This window comes from Diabrotica virgifera, chromosome 6, assembly GCF_917563875.1.
Source record: "Diabrotica virgifera virgifera chromosome 6, PGI_DIABVI_V3a".
Taxonomy (NCBI): Eukaryota; Metazoa; Arthropoda; class Insecta; order Coleoptera; family Chrysomelidae; genus Diabrotica; species Diabrotica virgifera.
The window spans coordinates 40,018,356-40,038,443 of record NC_065448.1 but is presented as its reverse complement, the minus strand read 5'-3'; the positions used below and the strand labels follow the sequence as shown (position 1 = coordinate 40,038,443).

Sequence of the window (20,088 nt, the reverse complement as noted above, 5' to 3'; positions counted from 1 at the left end):
CTGCTCTGCTTTGTGTATAATGATTGCATGGATTCCGTATTTAGTCCTTCGACTTTGATTTTGGTTTGTGTTGGTGTCGCTCTCTGGGGTGCGAAGTATTATGGTCGCTAAGGGGATTCGCTAAGGAGTCGCTAATTATGGTCGCTACCTACATCTGCTGAGTTGAGGCATCTTATGTCCATTATTTTTGATGACAAGATATACCTGTTGATTATATTATAATCTATCGTAGAGCTTTGTCGACTGATATTATTGAATGTATATTTGTGTTGATCTTGTAGCCCGATCATAGAACAATCTGACCTCAAAAAAAAAAAGGAAGGATGAAAATTTGGGAATAGGTAGTTGAAACTGTCTGGAGGGGATTACCCCCTCTCGAAGGTGGAAAATATACATTCAAAATAAGACCAAAAATTAGATAAAATGACTAATTCTAAACAACTTTTGATCTATAGAGTTTTTTCACTAAGTCAATACTTTTCGAGTTATTTGCAAGTGAATATGTTCATTTTTAACAAAAAACATGTTTTTGGACGGTTTTTCGGAGATAACTCAAAAAGTAATTATTTTATCGAAAAAAATATTCTTAGCAAAAATATAGCTTATAAAAAATTGAAAAAATTGGTCATGCATGAGGTCTGTAGACCCAGTAGAAGCAGAGTTGTAGCTAATGAAAAGTAGATCCTTCTTCGTCAAATTCCAAATAGAATATTTCAATGCGAAATAACTCAAAAACAGAGCACTTTTCAGGGAAAATTCATGTTAGCTTTTTTAAAGCGTTTTAAAAAAGGTTATTTTTGTTTTTTAAAAAAACTTTTAACATTAAAAGTAATTGAGTTACGCTCAAAATATTGTTGGTCCCTTTTATTTTTTGGTAAAAAAATCACGAAAATCACCCCCTAATTAGCATCACAAATAAATTTTATCATTACCACTTGACAAGTTACTTTGCTTATGTATTATTTGTATGATCTGTAAGTTTCATCGGTTCAAAGTGCTTATTTTTGAAAAAGCTGTAGTTACAATGGCTTGAACGAGTAACTAATCACGAGTTTAGGAAAATTTTGAACAGCCATAGCATAACCAATTTTTGTCTAACAAGAAAACAAAAAATCAAAAATATTCAGAAAAGCAAAACGTACAATTTATTACTCTTTGAGATTTTTGGTATTACTAATAATTTTTAAGTTAATTCCATATAAAATTCCATTCTTTTTCAAAATAAAAAAAATGTTTTATTTTGAACCCAATTTTTTTCAAAAATGAGAACTTCGCACCGATGAAACTTATAGATAATTAGGATAACTAACATCATTAACTACTTCTGACTTAGATATGTTGTTCTTCAGATATTCCCGTACTTCTTGCTTTATGTCATCATCTCTTAGTTGTTTGAGATCGTATCTTATAGAATTAGGTTTGTGGACTTTTTTAAATTTCAGACGAAACTTACCGACAAGTGGGTTATGGTCTGACTTAATATCTGCACCAGGGTAGGTTTTCACTGATGTTATGGAGTTTTTGAATCTTTTATTTATTAAAATATAGTCAATCTGGTTTCTTATGAGATTTTCTGGCGTGTCACCGGGTGAACGCCATGTTTACAACCTTCTGTATGGTAATTTGAAGAGTGTATTGGTGATTACCAACTCTTCTTCCATAGCAAATGTGAGTAGGCGTTCTCCTCTCTCATTTCGCTCACCCAAACGCCATGAACCTATTACTTCACTATAACTACCCTTACCGATTTTGGCATTAAAGTCACCCATAACTAGCGTTACTTCATTGGTTTTTAACTTACTTAGGACTTTCCTCAAAATCGTTATAAAAAGCCTCTATTACTTCATCTGATTTGTCTGCTGTGGGTGCGTATATTTGGATTATGTTGGTTTTTGCTGGGAATAAATCCAATTGAATGAGCATGATTCTCTCGGATATTGGAACACAATTCGTAACGTATTTTTTTATTTGTTTATTTAAAATTATTCAGACGCCATGCTTATGCTGACCTTCTGTATTTCCAGAGTAATATACTTGGTGCTCGTTTATTTGACATTTTCCGGCGTCAGGCCATCGCATTTCACTGATGCCCATTATATCAATATTCAGTCTTTCCATTTCATGGATGGCATTATAAATTTTGCCTGCTTCGTACATGGTCTTGACGTTCCAGGTGCATATTTTAATACTGCTTAATTTTTCTAGGCGTATCCTTTCCTTTTACTTGGGGGTTTCGCTTGCTAACAACCTGGAAGGCCCCATGGTTCTGTGTTGTTATTCCTCCCCTGCCGGATCTTGCACTCCGATATACATGATCAGTAGTCTTCACTCTCAAAGCTGTAGCCATGATAGACGTACAAGAGATATCCATATGGATATTTAATGTAGTGGTTTCTCCTTGCCTTCTACATCCTTACGCCGTTGACCTAGTTCTCGGTTCATCCGCCTTTAGGGCCAGTTTCCCAACCCTAGGACAAAAGAGTGTCCTTACCACTTACCAACTCATCCACCCGAAGCCGTTGGTAGGTAAGTGGGGGATTGCATATACCGGCAATCACTCGGACGTCAGAGCCTCGTTTGTTATCTAGCAAGATGCACCGGATGACCAGAATCAAGATCATCACGCGGGAAGGTGAGGTTGATATTTGGATAGGAGAGGCTATACGTTGCGCATTACTATCCCTTACATCCCGTAGTTTCCACAGTTACAGCTACACCTGTAGCTTCCAAAAGCTGCCTTTGGAGCTGCAGGTGAGAAATGGTTGGGTATCTTCCAGCTGATTGGACAATTAAACGATCTTGGAGAGCCGTTATTACCTTTGGCGACTTTCCCTTGCTTTATTTTTGAGCTTTCCTAGTTCCTGTTACCTAGCATAGGTTTTGGACAGAACGCCCTGTATTACGCCTAGCTCTACAGCTATGTCCCTCTGAGAACATTACTTTCTCCACAAGACCAATAATCTTCCCTCGTTGTAAGTTCTATAATTCCACATCAGGCATATTTACGTTTTTGGACGCAAAAGTTAGTTTATTTATTTTCGTTTAATTTGCAACTCAAGCAAATAATCTATTCGCGGTGTGGAAGTACTTGGAAGGGAATTGAGAAACGATCGTGCTCGAATAGCGGAGAAATATTGCAACTTTCTTAAATTGATTAGTTAGTTAATAATGTAGTAACGATTAATTTTATTTGGGAAGCTAATTAGAGGGTGATTTTCCCGATTTTTTACCAAAAAATAAAAAGGACCAACAATAATTTGAGCGTAACTCACTTACTTTTAATGTTAGAAGTTTTTTAAAAAACAAAAATAAACCTTTAAGTTGTAATGAATTTTTCCCCTAAAGTTCTCCGTTTTTGAACTTACTTTTATTTACCTTTCATTAGCTACAACTCTGCTTCTACTGGGTATACAGACCTCATGGATAAACCATTTCTTTTTAATTTTATATAAGATATATTTTTGCTAAGAATATTTTTTTAGCTAAAATACTTACTTTTTGAGTTATCTGCGAAAAACCGTCCAAAACATGTTTTTTTTTTGTTAAAAATGAACGTATTCACTCGCAAATAACTCGAAAAGTATTAACTCAGTGAAAAATTTTCTCTAATCTCACAGAAAATGTGTTGGAAATCCTCGTCTCTCTAATTAATGATTCCTTCGAAAAAGGTAAATTTCCAGAGTGATTAAAGACAGCCATTATTATTCCTCTTCATAAGGGTGGTGAAAAATCTGATGCCTGCAACTATAGACCTATTGCCTTACTACCGGTACTCTCCAAAATTATTGAGAGACTCATTAAAACTCGACTTATGTCATTAATAGTTGATAATAACATTTTATCACAAAATCAGTTCGGCTTTTTAACAAATAATTGTACCACTGATGCCATGTTTTCTGTACTACATGAGGTTTACCAAGCACTAAACAATAATCTTTATACTTCCACTGTTTTCTGCGACTATGCCAAAGCTTTTGATTGTGTAAATCACGACATCTTGATTACAAAACTAAATTTCTATGGAATTCGAGGTATTTCTTTAAATTGGTTCCAATCCTACTTGAACAATAGGAAACAACTAGTTAGAGCAAAATGATACTGACTCTAGTCTCAAAAACATTGTATGTGGAGTACCACAAGGTTCAGTATTGGGTTCTCTTCTGTTCCTTATCTTTATAAATGACATCACTAATTTAAAAATCGATGGGAAAATTTTTCTTTTTGCTGATGATACCAGTATCACTTGGAGCAACTCAACTATTGCATCTCTTCATGAAACTATAACTTCGGATCTACTGACGATAAAGACCTGGTCTTACTCTAATGTACTCTCTTTTAACGTAAATAAAACAGTAGCATTATCCTATAAAGGAGCTCTTCAACCTTTGCCTCTTAATAACAGCCAGGTCAGTACCGTTTTTTCTGTAAAATTTCTTGGTATTTTTTTAGACAGCAACCTCAAATGGTCCCCTCATATCGATTCGTTAAGTAAGAAACTCTCCTTAGACCAGGGCTCATCTGTAAAAATATTAGCACATTTGGACGTTGAGAGGTGACTCAAATTTTTTTGCAGAAATTACTTGAGAATAAATCAAATAATAATATTTGAGTTACCCTCCCTCTCAAAAAGGTCCGGAACATTGTTTAAATAATCAAAATGTCAAAAAATGAAGGAAAAATTCGATTTTTTTCTTGGTTTTTTGATTATAACTTATAAAATATTCATTTCGTAGAAAATTTCTACTGACATAAAAGTTGTACAATTAAATTTCCTACAATATAGGATTAGTTAAGAATTTAAAAAATAGTCACCCTTGTTGCAAAATAGCAATAATTGCGAAAAAAAAACATACAAAAACAAGTATTTGCATTTTACGTTTTTCAACCATTTGTGCTACACTGAGGACCTTCTTATTTCACCAAGAAAAACGTTATGATACCATAAAATAATACTGTAAATTTCATTAAGATGGGTTCAATAGATTTTGCAAAATAAATTTTGCAATCTAGCTTTCGCAAAAAAAATTCATTTTTTCAAAATGTTACAGGACTGAAAATAAAGCAGATAACAAGTTAAAATTTTTTTTGCGCATAGAAGTGTACTGTACCTTTTATTTTCAATTTTGTACAATTAAAATCGATTAACTACCACGGCGTCAGGAAATTTTTGAAATAAACATTCATTATTGGTGCTACGCGCAGGACAGCGGATAGTTTGCTATTATTGGGCATTCCAATGACCTTTGATAATGATTGATACATTTTAATTTTTATTACATTTCGGTATAAATAAATAAATTTGTTTATTGCAAAATAAAAACACATACTCTATCCTTTGAAATAAAACTTTTATTAGCAAAAACTTTATTGTTTATATATTTTAACTTAGAGAATAAAAGTTTATTATTTTTAAACATATGCAATTTTTTAAACAATATTTCATAAACAATAATAAAATTAGTTTGATTTTTGTGGAATTAAAATATTAAAATACAACAAAATATAGAGTAAGAAAATAATATATTAGATAAAGATTAGAAGAAATTTTGGTGGAAATTAACTTGTGTGGTAGCACCAAAAATTAATGTTTATTTAAAAAAATTTCTGACGCCGTAGTAATTAATCGATTTTAATTTTGTAAATTGCAAATAAAAGGTACAGTACACTTCTATAAGCAAAAAAAATTTCAACTTGCTATCTGCTTTATTTTCAGTCCTGTAACATTTTGAAAAATGAATTTTTATTGCGAAAGCTGGATTGCAAAATTTATTTTGCAAAATCTATTGAACCGATATTAATGAAATTTACAGTATTATTTTACGGTATCATAAAGTTTTTCTGGGTGAAATATGAAGGTCCTAAGTGTAGCACAAATGGTTGAAAAACGTAAAATGCGAATACTTGTTTTTGTATTGTTTTTCGCAATTATTGCTATTTTTACAAGGGTGACTATTTTTTGCAACAAGGGTGACTATTTTTAAAATTTTTTACCAATTCTATATTATAGGAAATTTAATTACGCAACTTTTATGTCAGTAAAACTTTTCTCGGAAATGAATACTTTTACAGTTATATTCAAAAAACCAAAAAAAAATCGAATTTTCCTTTAATTTTTTGACATTTTGATTATTTAAACAATGTTCCGGACCTTTTTGAGAGGGAGGATAACTCAAATATTATTATTTGATTTATTTCCAAGCAATTTCTACAAAAAAATTTGAGTCACCTCTCAACGTCTATCTCAAAACAGATGCGCCCTAGACTACCTAAGCTTGCTATGCAATAAGATCTGTCTCAAGGGAACTCAATTTGTCATCTTCTAAAATAATATATTTTTCGTTGTTCGAGTCTCATCTTCGATATGGTCTTCCTTTTTGGGGTTCTAGTACAGCTGCTCAATTTGATGTTATTTTTAAATTGCAAAAAAGAGCAATAAGATATCTGTTTGGCCTCAGAAGATCTACACATTGCAGAAGTTACTTCAGAGATCACGGAATTTTAACACTACCATCTTTATATATTCTAGAAACGGTTTGTTTAATTCGTAAACACCGTCATGTCTTTCCAGCAAGGCCCAATCATCTTTACTCCACCAGAAATTCAATCTTTGACATTTATTTACCGATTCCATCCACTGAGTTGGTAAAGAAATCTATATTATATTCCGCAAAGAAACTGTACAACCATCTCCCGTTACAATTTAAATCTGCAACATCTTTCCCAAAGTTCCGTAAAATGACAAAACCCTCTCTATCTAAAAGACCATACTATTTAATAGAAGAAGAATGAATAACTACTAAGAAAATTGGGTTTCATACGCAGTAGCATAAACTTGTCAGTTCCCTATGTATTTTATTTTATTTGTGTAAGTATGTTCAGTTTGCAATTTATATAAATTTTGCAATAAATTGTTTTTGTCTTGGCTTTTATATCTTATATTATTCTGTACATATATTGACGAGTTATCTAATTTTAGTAAATTGTAGTTTGTTATTGATATTATGTTTTCTTTTGACTGTATGTAAGCTTTGTCCATAAAATTGTAAAAATTTTCAGTGACAATAAAGCATATTTCTATTCTATTCTATTCTATTCTAAAAAACTCTATAGAACAAAAGTTACTTAGAATTAGTCACTTTATCCAATTTTGGACTTATTTTGAACGTATATTTTTTCACCCCTAGAAAATATTTTTCATCCCGTATTTCCCAATTTTTGTAAAATGGAGGGGATGTAGAATTGTATTATCGTCCTTTATTTTTTTGGAGGTTTTCGTAAAATTTTGTGTTCCCATTGGTGGTAAAGTTTAGTTGCTTATTCAAGCGGTAAATTTCCCAGGTACACTGCGAGGCATAAGTTAGGGATCAAGAAAATTATGCTCATTTTCATAGTTGATTTTTTTTGTTGACGGATTAATGGATTCCGCTATTTTTTTATGTAAGATTTTCTTTGGTATTTACACAGTTGGGCAAAAGTTGACTTAAACTTTATTTTAACCTTTACCGGGTAAATAAAAAGAAATGTTTTTCTTATGTTAAGTTTGAGACACCCTGAAAACAGGAAATTGTAGTCTTATGTTTTCGGAATATTTTGCTTTTCGAATGTCCCTGATAACTTTAGAAACAAAGGAAATATGTGATTTTACCTTTAGCATGTGTTTTAACTGAAACAAAATTAAGTTAACAGTAAAAAATAACAGTTATAACACAACATTTAAAACAGAAAGGCACATAACGTAAACAGTAAGCGGAATGTTAACGTTACTGTGACAATTTTGCAATTAACTAGTTTTTAGTCGAAACGTTAATAAAATCAATTTTTTAGTAAAATTATGGCTTATTTCCCGTCAAAATTTAGTAAGCGGTATGTACAGTGCAACGTAAGAGAGACGAAATTGTTTAATGGAGGCTGTGTAATGTTTTGGGTGGAATTTTCTTGAGATTAAGTACGGAATTGGTGTCTACGTGGAGGTTATTTGAAGCGAGAGATACATTACACATATTTTTTCTTTAAACACTCTGTTCCTTTCGCACTATGTAGGAAATAATTTTATCTTATTGAATCATATTTGTCAGGTAGGTGTTATTTTATTAAAATATCAAGATGCAACTTCCAAACTCTATTCTATCAAAGCTGAAGTACTACAGGGTAGCGTGCTGTGACCTACCTTGTATCTGTTGTTTACCGCAGCTATACCTCCAACTCTTCAGAAACCACTAGAGGAGAGACCACCTACAGAATAAATGATGCAAGGAATATTTGCCGACGATACTCCAATCCTAGCCTCTCATACTGACCCAATTTATCTAGGCATATATTCTCCTTCCAGCGTATCTAGGCATAATACAAGATTGGTTTTTGGAATGGAAAATGAAACTCGATGAAGGAAAATCTATTCATGTTATTTTACAACACGAAGAGGAACCTGTTCTCCTGTAACTTTAAACAATCATCAATTACCATCGGCCAACGAGGTACAATATCTTGTTATTCATTTGGACAGAACTCTCACATGGAGGAAACATATCTGGATCAAGAGAAAGCAACTAGGTCTCTAATTAAGAAATATTTATTGGTTATTGAGCCGTTCATCAAGACTATCTCTGGATAATAAATTTCTGCTCTATAAGGCAATACCTATGCAAATCTGGACATATGGGTTGGAACTATGGGGAACAGTCAGTCACTCCAACATCAAAATCATCCAACGCTTTCAATGAAAAACCCTCAGGACCATCACTAATGCACCTTGGTACATCAACAACAACAACAGAATTATTCATCGAGACCTTAAAATGGATATTGTAAAAGAAGTCATCAAAAAATGTACTGCTGCATACATTGCCAAGTTGGAGGATCATGTAGGTAAACCAGTTTGCACTTAACCTCCTAGACAATTCCCAAGAACAACGTTGGTTAAGAGATTTAAACCACTGGACTTACCATTTCCAGTAAACTTGTGAACTAATTAGATAGTAGTTATTAAATGTAATTATTTCTATACAACTTTATAAAAATTGTACTTTGATTTTACCAGTGGGTAAAATCCTTCTTGTTCTTAGCCATTGTCATTACTTTCATTTATTGTTGATACTCAATAGATTGCAAAATACTTTTAAATAAATAAAAAAAATCTTAGTGATATGATAAGACATTGTATCCTCACGTATCGCATGTCGTCAGTTTAAACACATATTAAACACATATTATTAAACCGTCTAGTATCGTTGATATTAAACTTATCAGAGGAATTAAACAAACAAAATGTTCACAAGATATGAGACTATCACATAATTTCAATGTATGACATCCCAACAGGGCGTCTCAAACTTTTTGATTCAGTTAAAACACATGTTAAAGAATTAACCGTCTATTTTCTTTATTTCGAAAGATATTAGGGACATTTAAAAAAAATTGTTCACCAAACATAAGACTACAATGCGATTTCGATGTATACCCTCATTTGTACCTTGTCCTCCGTACAGGGCGTCTCAAACTTAACATAAGAAAAACATTTCTATTCTTCCACCTGGTATAACTACAAAAAAGAAGTTTGACTAAACATTTGCCCAAGTGTGTAAATATCAAAGAAAAATCTAAAACAATAAAAAAATAGCGGAATCCGTTAATCAGTTCACGAAAAAATCAACTATGAAAATGAGCATAATTTTCTATATTCCTAACTTATGCCTCGCAGTATATTATCACATTCCCTCTGATTTGATCCACTACTTGTTGTAATTCCTATATGTCTTAACCAAAACACGAGTTAAAGACATAATAGTTATTTATGATATACTAAGTGTTAAAAGTACACGTTTAAGGCACGCATGTGAAAGTTTGCAGAATGATCAATTCACGTGAGTGCCTTAAAAATATACTATTTAACACGGATAGAGTAAGGTGGGGCAAAAGTACGTGGCGGGAAAAAGTACGCATCAGCCATTTCTAACTAATACGCAGACGTAGAGTGGCCTTTGTCGAGACGTGAGTAGCTTGACACACTGAAACTACATAAACAATTGCATAGTGATTGTGCCAAAAATACGTTTGAAAATGAGGTAAGTTATTCCAACCATGTTATTGATATTGTTTTCATTCAATATATTTTTAAGTGTAATTTGTTTTAAATCGTAATTATCGAAGAATCAATACCTACATCATAAATAACAATGCTTAACCTTCAAATTGTCGTTGAAAGCCGATAGCCGTGGTTAAATATTTCTATTCAATCTATGGCGCCAAATTCAAATGCCGTTTGGGGCAACACTACGCATGCAGTTCTGGGGCAAGAGTACGCTGCGAACTTTTGCCCCACACAATATCTAATGTTGTTCTGAAGCTATTTCCTTGTGTCATTTTTGTAATCAACTATTCTAAATGGGAAATAAGCCACAATTTAACTAAAAAAATTATTTTATTATCGTTTCGACGTCCAAATATTACGTCGTTGTCCAAATAAAAATAAAATAATGTTTTTTAATTAAATTGTGGCTTATTTCTCATTTAGAATAGTTGATTACACAATCTAGATTGAACTCCAATGTTTTAACTAACTAATTTAGATGTTTCTTGTTGTTACAAACTATAAACGGAAATCTGAACGAACTCCCATTACTCCCGAAATTTTCACCAGAGCTGAGCAGTTACTTCAAACCAGATTATCTAAACGTCAGGTTGCTAGCCAGCTGAGATTTTCAGAGGGTGCGCTTAGAAAACGCTTGAAGTTAGACTGTGGCGTTAATCGGCTAATTTAAGTCTGTATTCAATGCCGATCAAGAAAACAAGTTAGCTGAATATGCAAAAAATTTGGAAAAAGTGTTTTATGGCCTTACACTAAAAAGCTTGAGAAAATTATCTTTTCAATACGCTGACCAGAATGGGATCGCTCACGTGTTTTCAAAAGAAAAGAAAATGAAAGGGAAATATTGAGCATACAGTTTCCTAAAACGACATAGGCTTTCATTAGGAACACCATCGAAAACGAGCGTAGCCAGAGCAATGGGCTTTAACAAAGTGCAAATCGACTTATATTTTGATAACCTAAAATTACTAATTGAAAAATATAAAAGACTAAGTTTTTCAACCTAATAAAAATATTTGTAAATTAAATATTTTTAAAAGATTTTTAATTGAAAAACTTTATTGGCCCATTTCCTGGTGACAACCTCCAAGGCTTCTACAATATGCAAGCCAAATGGATGCTGCAGTGAAGACTAAAGGGAAGGAATTCTACACTATGCAATTCACAACCCCCGTCTGCAGCGTGGTAAAGTTCCAACGGAAGATGGACCTAGTTACTCTATAGGAGTAATACTAATATAAAAATAAAAATGAAAATGTATACCATTTTTATTCATTCAGTTGCGGTGCGAAACCAAAACTGTCTTAATTTTTACTCAGATCAGAGAGTGCAGCCAGCACTCTTATCGACGATTTCACCTCTTGTTAGAGGTTCATCAGAGACTGCATAGGCTGCTTTTCTCTGGCCCAGGTAAAAATCTTCGACATATCCATCTCCCACCGCAACTGACGAGATGGTAGTAGGTACCTAGCGGCATCTGCTAAATAAAAGACTAAGTTTTTCAACCTAATAAAAATATTTGTAAATTAAATATTTTTAAAAGATTTTTAATTGAAAAACTTTATTGGCCCATTTCCTGGTGACAACCTCCAAGGCTTCTACAATATGCAAGCCAAATGGATGCTGCAGTGAAGACTAAAGGGAAGAAATTCTACACTATGCAATTCACAACCCCCGTCTGCAGCGTGGTAAAGTTCCAACGGAAAATGGACCTAGTTACTCTAGGAGTAATACTAATATAAAAATAAAAATGAAAATATATAACATTTTTATTCATTCAGTTGCGGTGCGAAACCAAAACTGTCTTAATTTTTACTCAGATCAGAGAGTGCAGCCAGCACTCTTATCGACGATTTCACCTCTTGTTAGAGGTTCATCAGAGACTGCATAGGCTGCTTTTCTCTGGCCCAGGTAAAAATCTTCGACATATCCATCTCCCACTGCAACTGACGAGATGGTAGTAGGTGCCTAGCGGCATCTGCTAAATAAAAGACTAAGTTTTTCAACCTAATAAAAATATTTGTAAATTAAATATTTTTAAAAGATTTTTAATTGAAAAACTTTATTGGTCCATTTCCTGGTGACAATATGCAAGCCAAATGGATGCTGCAGTGAAGACTAAAGGGAAGGAATTCTACACTATGCAATTCACAACCCCCGTCTGCAGCGTGGTAAAGTTCCAACGGAAAAAAATTAAGACAGTTTTGGTTTCGCACCGCAACTGAATGAATAAAAATGGTATACATTTTCATTTTTATCAAAAGTATAAGTTTTCAAGTTCAAGGATATTCAATGTAGATGAGAGCGGTCTCTCCACAGTTCCAAAGAAAACGCCCAAAGTTGTATCCATCAAAGGACAGCAATTAGTTGGAAAGATAGTCTCAGCCGAAAGAGGCCAAACTGTAACCGTAGTTTGTTGTATGTCTGCTTCAGGGTCTTACATACCACCAGCGGTTATTTTTCCGAGGAAAAGACGAAAACAAGAACTCATCGATGGTGCACCTCCTGACTCTATTCTTCTAACATCAGATTCGGGATACATTAACAGTGATTTGTTTCTGGAGTGGATGAGTCATTTTCAAACACATGTTAAAGCCACAGTAGCTGACCCGGCGTTGTTGATTTTGGATAAACATTCGTCGCATACTTCTCTCGACGCAGTTTTATTCGCTCGCGAGAATAATATCCATACGCTGTCTTTACCTCCGCATAGTAGTCACAAAACTCAACCATTAGATCGCTGCTTTTTTAAACCTTTAAAAGAGTTTTATTCTCAGGCTTGCGAACAATGGTTATTTAATAATCCTGGAAGAACTATAACTCAATACCAAGTTGCCTCATTATTTTCCGAAGCATATAAAAAACCGACACAGTTGGGAAAGCGGTAAACAGTTTCAAGACTTGCGGAATTTGTCCTCTGACAACAGACAAAATATTGCAGAACATTCTAAATTAGAGACAGCTGCAGTGGCATATGTTTCTCCTATTCAAATTTTACCACTTCCAAAGAAAAAAGACACAACTTTGAGGAAGAGAAGAGGAAAAAGTCCATGATTTTGACCAGTACTCCGGTAAAAGACGAACTAGAAGAAGGAATAAAAAAAGGGAAGAACACAAAAACAAGGGTAAACGAAACGTTTTTGCTGCAAAACAAAAAGATGATCAGGTAAAAGCCAAATCTGCTAGTGACAGCAATATAAAGGGCAAAGGTAAAGTCTTGAACAAAACATCATTTGAACGAAAAAATGAAACCAAGTAAGCTTTACAAAATTCTGAAGATGACGTAACATGTCCTGGTTGTAAAGAAACATTTTTTGAAACTCCAGAGGACAACTGGGTGCAATGTAACTACTGTGGTGAGTGGTGGCATGAAGACTGTTCACTATACGAAGGAGTAGGAGTATTACCACTATGTCTAACTATATTCGATATTTTAATTTTTTAACTGTTATTAGTGTCAAATTTGCTTTAAAACAAGCTGCAATAAAGAAGTATTTTAAATTTAATTTGACTGCGATCTTTTACCCCACATTACGCGTATTTTTGCCTTACTAGTGGGGCAAAAGTACGATTTTACCGCTGAATAATGTTTAATTTTTTAAGTGAATAATAATAACATTGAATGATTCTCTTAATACTTAAATGGTGCAATAAGCCAGTAGCTTTTACTAATTGAGTGTATCGGCTGACCAGTATCACTTTTACAACAATTACAATTTATTTAACATTAGATGCGTACTTCTGCCCCACCTTACTCTATCATACAATATTTTTTCTACAAACGTAATTACAGGACAATATCTACAAAAACTTTTACTTGAACTTGACTGACATTCCATTTTTATATTTTTTTGACATTACATCAAAATTGTCTATATGGTCAACACGAACTGCAGTGCCTTAAAAATATTTTAAAGCACTAGTACCTTAAAGTAGCATTTTTAACGCTCGTATGGAGTGCTAAAAATTGCATTTTTAACAAGGTTGAAGAAAAAGATATTTAAATTTATTTATTTAAATATTTTTTTATTTAAATTTGTTTTATAGATTCGACAAATGATGGATACATACTGGCCTTGGGGGAAGGGTACTGATGCTAGACCTAGAGGATTACGAAACCTTAGACTTGAAGAGTTGTTCCCCAACAAGGATTATATAAATGTAAGTTTCACGATGCACCAAATGTGTTATCTTTAGACATTTGACCTTAGGAAAAACTGAATACTATACAATAAGGTGCAAATGACAGGAATAAATTCGTTATTTCGTAAACCGGCGACTTTAAGGAAAAATCCCGAAACAATTTGATTTTTATTTTTAAATTATGATTTTCTGGCTTTTGTATATATTTATCATACAAGTGACGTTATCCATCTGGGCGTGATGCGGTAATCGATGATTTTTTTTTAATGAGAATAGGTATTTTGTGCTAGTTCATTTAAAAGTTTATTCAATTCTCTATTCAGTAATATAAACATTAAGATAATTATTTATATGTACAAAATGTCAAAAAAATTGAATTAGATTATTGAAGCGAGAGATACATTGCAAAAAAATGAATGTGTGTAATTTATTTAATTCAAAATAGATTTTACTGTTGTCAGAAAGCCGAACAAAAGGTTTATTTGACAAATAAATATTGTTTGTCGATTAAATTCAATGTCAAAGCTGCCACCGACCAGCCCCTTCGCAGTTTAAACATTGAATTTAAGCGAAAAACTGTGTTTATTTTTTAAAATAGACATTTTTACCTCTTTTCTGACAACAGTAAAATGTATTTTGAATGAAATAAATTGCTTACATTCTTCTTTTCTTGTCAATTAATTTAATTTTAATTTTTTTTTTGATACCGTGTACAATCAATTATGTTAATGTTTATATTATTGTACAGAGAATTGAATAACCTTTGAAATAAGCTAGCACACGTCCCTTATTTTCAGTTAAGAAAATTATCGATTACGTCATCACGCTTAGATGGAAGACGTCTCTAGTATGATATATACTAGTAAACTACTACTAGTAATACTAGTATACTATAAACTTAAAAATAAAAATCGACCTGTTTCGACATTTTTCTGTAAAGTCGCTGGCTTAGGAAATGATGAATTTAATCCTTTCATTTGCACCATTCTGTATAGACGTTAAATCAAAAATAATTTCTTTTTTTTTGTAACGTTTTTAATCCTTTTGATTTTGAGACTAAACTAATGCATTGTTTCTATTTTTGAACAACTACACCACCCAAACTTATTAGACCATAAGGCACTCTTCCAAGTAAGCAAAATGCGATCTGAGTGTATGTCTGCTCCCAGATAAGTGTTCTATTAAGAGGAACGGAGCAAAAGGCAAAATTTTCACGCATGTCAAAATTTTCAATGTATTCTAATAATCTGATGCCACAGGCGATCGGTGCCGGTCGACCGTAGATGATCGAATAAGTATCCTCGTTAGCGCATCCCCTCTACATACCCCTCTAGACGAAACCGAAGAAGAAGTGGCACGGAGAGCGTATTAGGACGAGGAGGAGAATCATAGGATCAGTTATTCCTGACATGTTGAATTAGGAATATCTTGATGGCTGAGATGCGCCGGGTTGAGGCGGTACTTTGCCTAGGTAGGCGCCCCAGTATTGACGTGGCGTTTTACCGGAACCATTGCGATAGACGGATGACTGTGTGTCGCTGTTTAATTTTATTACATTGGATTGAAATGCGATATCTCCGAGTAGTCTCCTGAATGTGTAGATAGGTTAATTTCATGTAGCGAGATTGTTATTGAATATATTGTGTTGTGTATTGTATCGTATTAATATTACGATTATCTTTTGATGACAGTAATTGTTATTTTTCCTTTGCAGAAGATAGAATTATATTTTATTTTATTTATTTTGAACTGTATGTAAATATCTTAAATTTATTTACTTTGATTATTTGTTGGTACAACTGATGTCCAGTTGCATCAACAAATAAAAAATTGATTTGGATTGCCCGTTTATTTTAAAATATAATTGTCAAAAATCTGTCAAATTAAAAACAGAATTTTAACGATTCTCCCAAAAATATTGTTTGAACCCTTTTCGAAAGAAAAGAATATTCTGTTTGATGGTAAAAAATTTAATATTTTTCGGGAGAATCGTTAAAATTTCTGTTTTTAATTGACAGTTTTTTGACAACTATTATATTATAAAATAAACGGGCAATTCAAATCAAAAAATCAATCGTTTATTGGTTGGTGCAACTGGACATGACTCTGTCTTCCAGAAAGAGTTAACTGTTAGAAAGTAGGGCCCGAGCCAAATGAAAGTTACCAATTTGTAACTACCCATTACAAATCGGCACCCGAGTAAAATTAAGACATCATACAAGTAAACCTCACAAATTGACAACAGGCAAAGACACAGATTCAGTAACAGGTCCACGTCGTGCAGGTTGTGGATATAAGGTAGAACCCGTTCAAATATGATTAAGTCTCTCTCTTTCTAGATTCTTAAAGAACCGAAAATGAACCGAACCGAAAATAAAACGCCGTCGATGCAACGAGCAGGAAAGTGCGACCATCCGCTGTAGAAAGGCCTTGGCACACTGTCGCAATGGAGATTAGGGGATCACGCCCAAGATCTACAGAAGGAAGTACCTTCTAGCCAGTCATCCGAGACCAATTCACGAATAACCGAAAAATACAAAACTGTTGATGGGACCACGACCTGTAAGAAAATACTTTCAACCGTCGCGATGAAGCCAGCAAGAATAATGAGAACATCTGCTGTAGAAAAGCCTTGGCACACTGTCCCGATGGATTTCAGGGGACCAAGCCCAAGATCTACAGAGGGAAGCATCTTCTTGACAATCATCCCACACTAGCTTGAGAAGAGAAAACCGACAGAAAAAATATGCTTTAAGAGTAAAACGTCTCAGATGCAGCCAGCAGGAAGAATGTCACCATTTGGTGTATAGTATTTTTACTACAAAAACGTTATTACGTAGGTCAAAATTTTTGACGTAAGAGAACTGTCAAAACGTTAGAATGTGACTTTATATTAATATGACAATAATGAAAAGTCACAATCTAATGTTTTGACAGTTCTCTTACGTCAAAAATTTTGACCTACGTAATAACGTTTTTGTAGTAAAAATACTATAGAAAAGCAGTGGCCCACTGTCTTGAAAGCATCTTCTTGACTGCCATCCAGGACCAGTTTACGAAGTAAGGAAGAACCGACGAAGACCACACCGTTGATGAGTCCAAGCCGTGTAGCATACACGGCACAAAAAAAGGTATGCTATATTTTTTTTTGTTTTCCAAAGAGAAGGGGGTGTAATGATATGGTGCCACAGCTGGCGATCGGGGCCGGTCGACCGTAGATTATCGAAGGAGTATCCGTGTTGGCGCATCCCCTCTACATACCCCTCTATACGAAACCTAAATGGCACAGAGAGCGTATTTAAGACGAAGAGGAGAATAATAGAATCAGTTATTCCTAACGTGCTGAATTAGGAGTAGCTCGATGGCAGAGATGCGCCGAGTTGAGGCGGTACTTTGAATAAGTAGGCGCCTCGGTATTAACGTGGTGTTTTACCGGAACCGTTACCGCAGTTAGCGGTAGTAGCGATGAGCGGGTGACTGTGTGTCGCTGTTTAATGTTATCGCATTGGATTGAAATGCAATGTCTTCGAGTCTGAATGTGTAGATAGGTTGATTCCATGTAGCGAGATTGTAATTGTATATATTGTGTTGTGTATTGTATCTTTTTAATATTACTATTATGTTTTGATGACAGCAATTATTGTTATTTTAACTTTGCAGAAGATAGAAATATATTATTTATTTTATTAATTTTGAACTGTATATAAATATCTTAAATATATTTACTTTGTTTTTAACCTGTGTTTTACTGAGTCTGTGGTCCTGAAAGAGCCACCCGTTACAGTGTTTTGAATGTATTCATTCTTTTTTCAAATCCTTGCCAAGTCTGACAGAAGAATGGCCAACAGGCTATCAGTAATCTCATAATTTTGTCTATGAACGAGATATGTAGAGCCTTATTAAACCAGGTTATTAAACCTTATTAAAAGAATAGCGACAAACTGGATTGCAGCTGCTCAGGACAGAGAAGGGTGGAGACATCTTGAGGAGGCCTATGTCCGACAGTGGACAAATTTGGCTGTATGATGATTAAACCAGGGTGGACGCGATACTTTGTATTCATTTTGTTTTTTTTTCTGATTACACCATATTTTGTGATGACCTATGTTTCTTTTAATTGTACTTATCGATATTTTTAAGATTTTTAAAAGGCATTCTCGTTATTTTTGACGTTTCAAATAATTTTGTTGAATATTAAATACTACTAAACACTACAAATCGATTATTATTTAGTAAAAACAATAGGGAAATTGCACAAAAATTATATTCCAGAAATATTACTGATAAACGTTATTTAATGCTGTTAAAAGAACCCCAGTTTACAAAAAAAACTCATATTTTATTATTATGAAATAAGTATATGCAATTAAAAACTGCAGAATTTAAATTATTCTTTCAACGTGACGTTTCAATTGTGACGTCAGACAGTTTGTTGGTCGTCCCTATAAACGGGCGTAAGCGATAAGTATGGCAACGCTGCAACGGTATTTGCTTATTCCAGCTAGAATAAATAAATAAATAACTAGTCCTATAAAAATATGTTTTATTATGAATAATATGTGATAAATACTATAGTAAGAATTAAAAACATAAGGTTCTTTGTAATACTATTAGACAAGGCGAAAACGGCGTGTTCGTGGGGAGAAATATTCCCATGAGATTTTTTTGCATAATTACATTCGTGAGACATCCCAGAATAAGGTCCAAGAAGTCGCCCACGTGAAAAGTGGGCCAAATTTTTTTTAATCAAATTGCAAAAATCAATATTTTGGCCCGGACAATTTTTTTGTACGATTTTGGACCATTCTGGATAAAAAATGTTTCTTATAACTTTTCTCTAAAATTGATCGTTTTCGAGTTATAAGCAATTTAAAATTGAAAAAAACGAAAAATGGCGATTTTCAAGGCTTAATAACTCGGTTAAAAGTTATTATTATGAAAGTCAGAAAGTGACTAAATCAAAGTTTAATGCCCCCTACAAGATTCTGGAGAAATTTTTGTCATTATTTTATTACTAAGCTGTTATTTTTAAGTAATAATATTGAGCGCCATGCACGTGGTAGCCGGCCGTAAATGCTGAGTGTGAGAGAGATGCTACTCCGGCAGTCCAATTGTGCATCTTACTTGCACTCACATTTACGGCCGCCTACTGCGTGCATAGCGCTCATTATTATTACTTAAAAATAACATCTTAGTAATAAAATAATGACAAAAATTTCTTCAGGGTCTTGTAGGGGTTGCATTAAACTTTAATGTAGTAACTTTCTGACTGTCATAATAATATTTTTTAACCGAGTTATTAAGCCTTGAAAATCGCCATTTATCGTTTTTTTTTTCAATTTTAAATTGCTTATAACTCGAAAACGATCAACTTTAGTGAAAAATTATAATAGACCTTTTTTATTCAGAATGGTCCAAAAAATCTAAAAAAAAATTGTCCGGGCCAAAAATATTGATTTTTGCAATTTGATTAAAAAATTATTAAAAAAAATTTGGCCCACTTTTCACGTGGGCGACTTCTTGAACCTTATTCTGGGATATCTCACGAATGTGATTATGCAAAAAAATCTCATGGGAATATTTTTCCCAGCGGACCCGCCGTTTTCGCCTTGTCGATATAGTAAATCTTACTGAATTGTAGTAAAGAAATAAACATAAAATAAGTAAGTAAATACCTTGTATATGTAGATGAAAATAGAATCTGATTTTTATACTCACATTAAAATGAACGATACAATATTTGTAATATTGTTTTTGTGTTGCTTCGATTATTATTATAAATATTATTAAAGCAAAGATAAAAAGAAATATACACGAAAGAAATCTATCTAACCTTCAAAACACAATGTTTTTAAATACAA

At 33.4% G+C, this 20,088-nt stretch overlaps 1 protein-coding gene across 4 annotated transcripts in view; it reads left to right on the top strand.

Moving 5' to 3' along the window:
* Nucleotides 1–20,088, top strand: part of LOC114326167 (uncharacterized) — a 133,059-nt gene that overhangs the window by 51,551 nt on the left and 61,420 nt on the right. For 3 of the 4 annotated variants that reach the window (XM_050652729.1, XM_050652728.1, XM_050652727.1), the window contains one exon: nt 14,132–14,245. In XM_050652729.1, the coding sequence (XP_050508686.1) occupies nt 14,132–14,245 (114 nt within the window). Of the gene's footprint in view, nt 1–9,942; nt 10,062–14,131; nt 14,246–20,088 lie in introns of those variants that run through there. The other variant, XM_050652730.1, reaches the window with a different exon arrangement.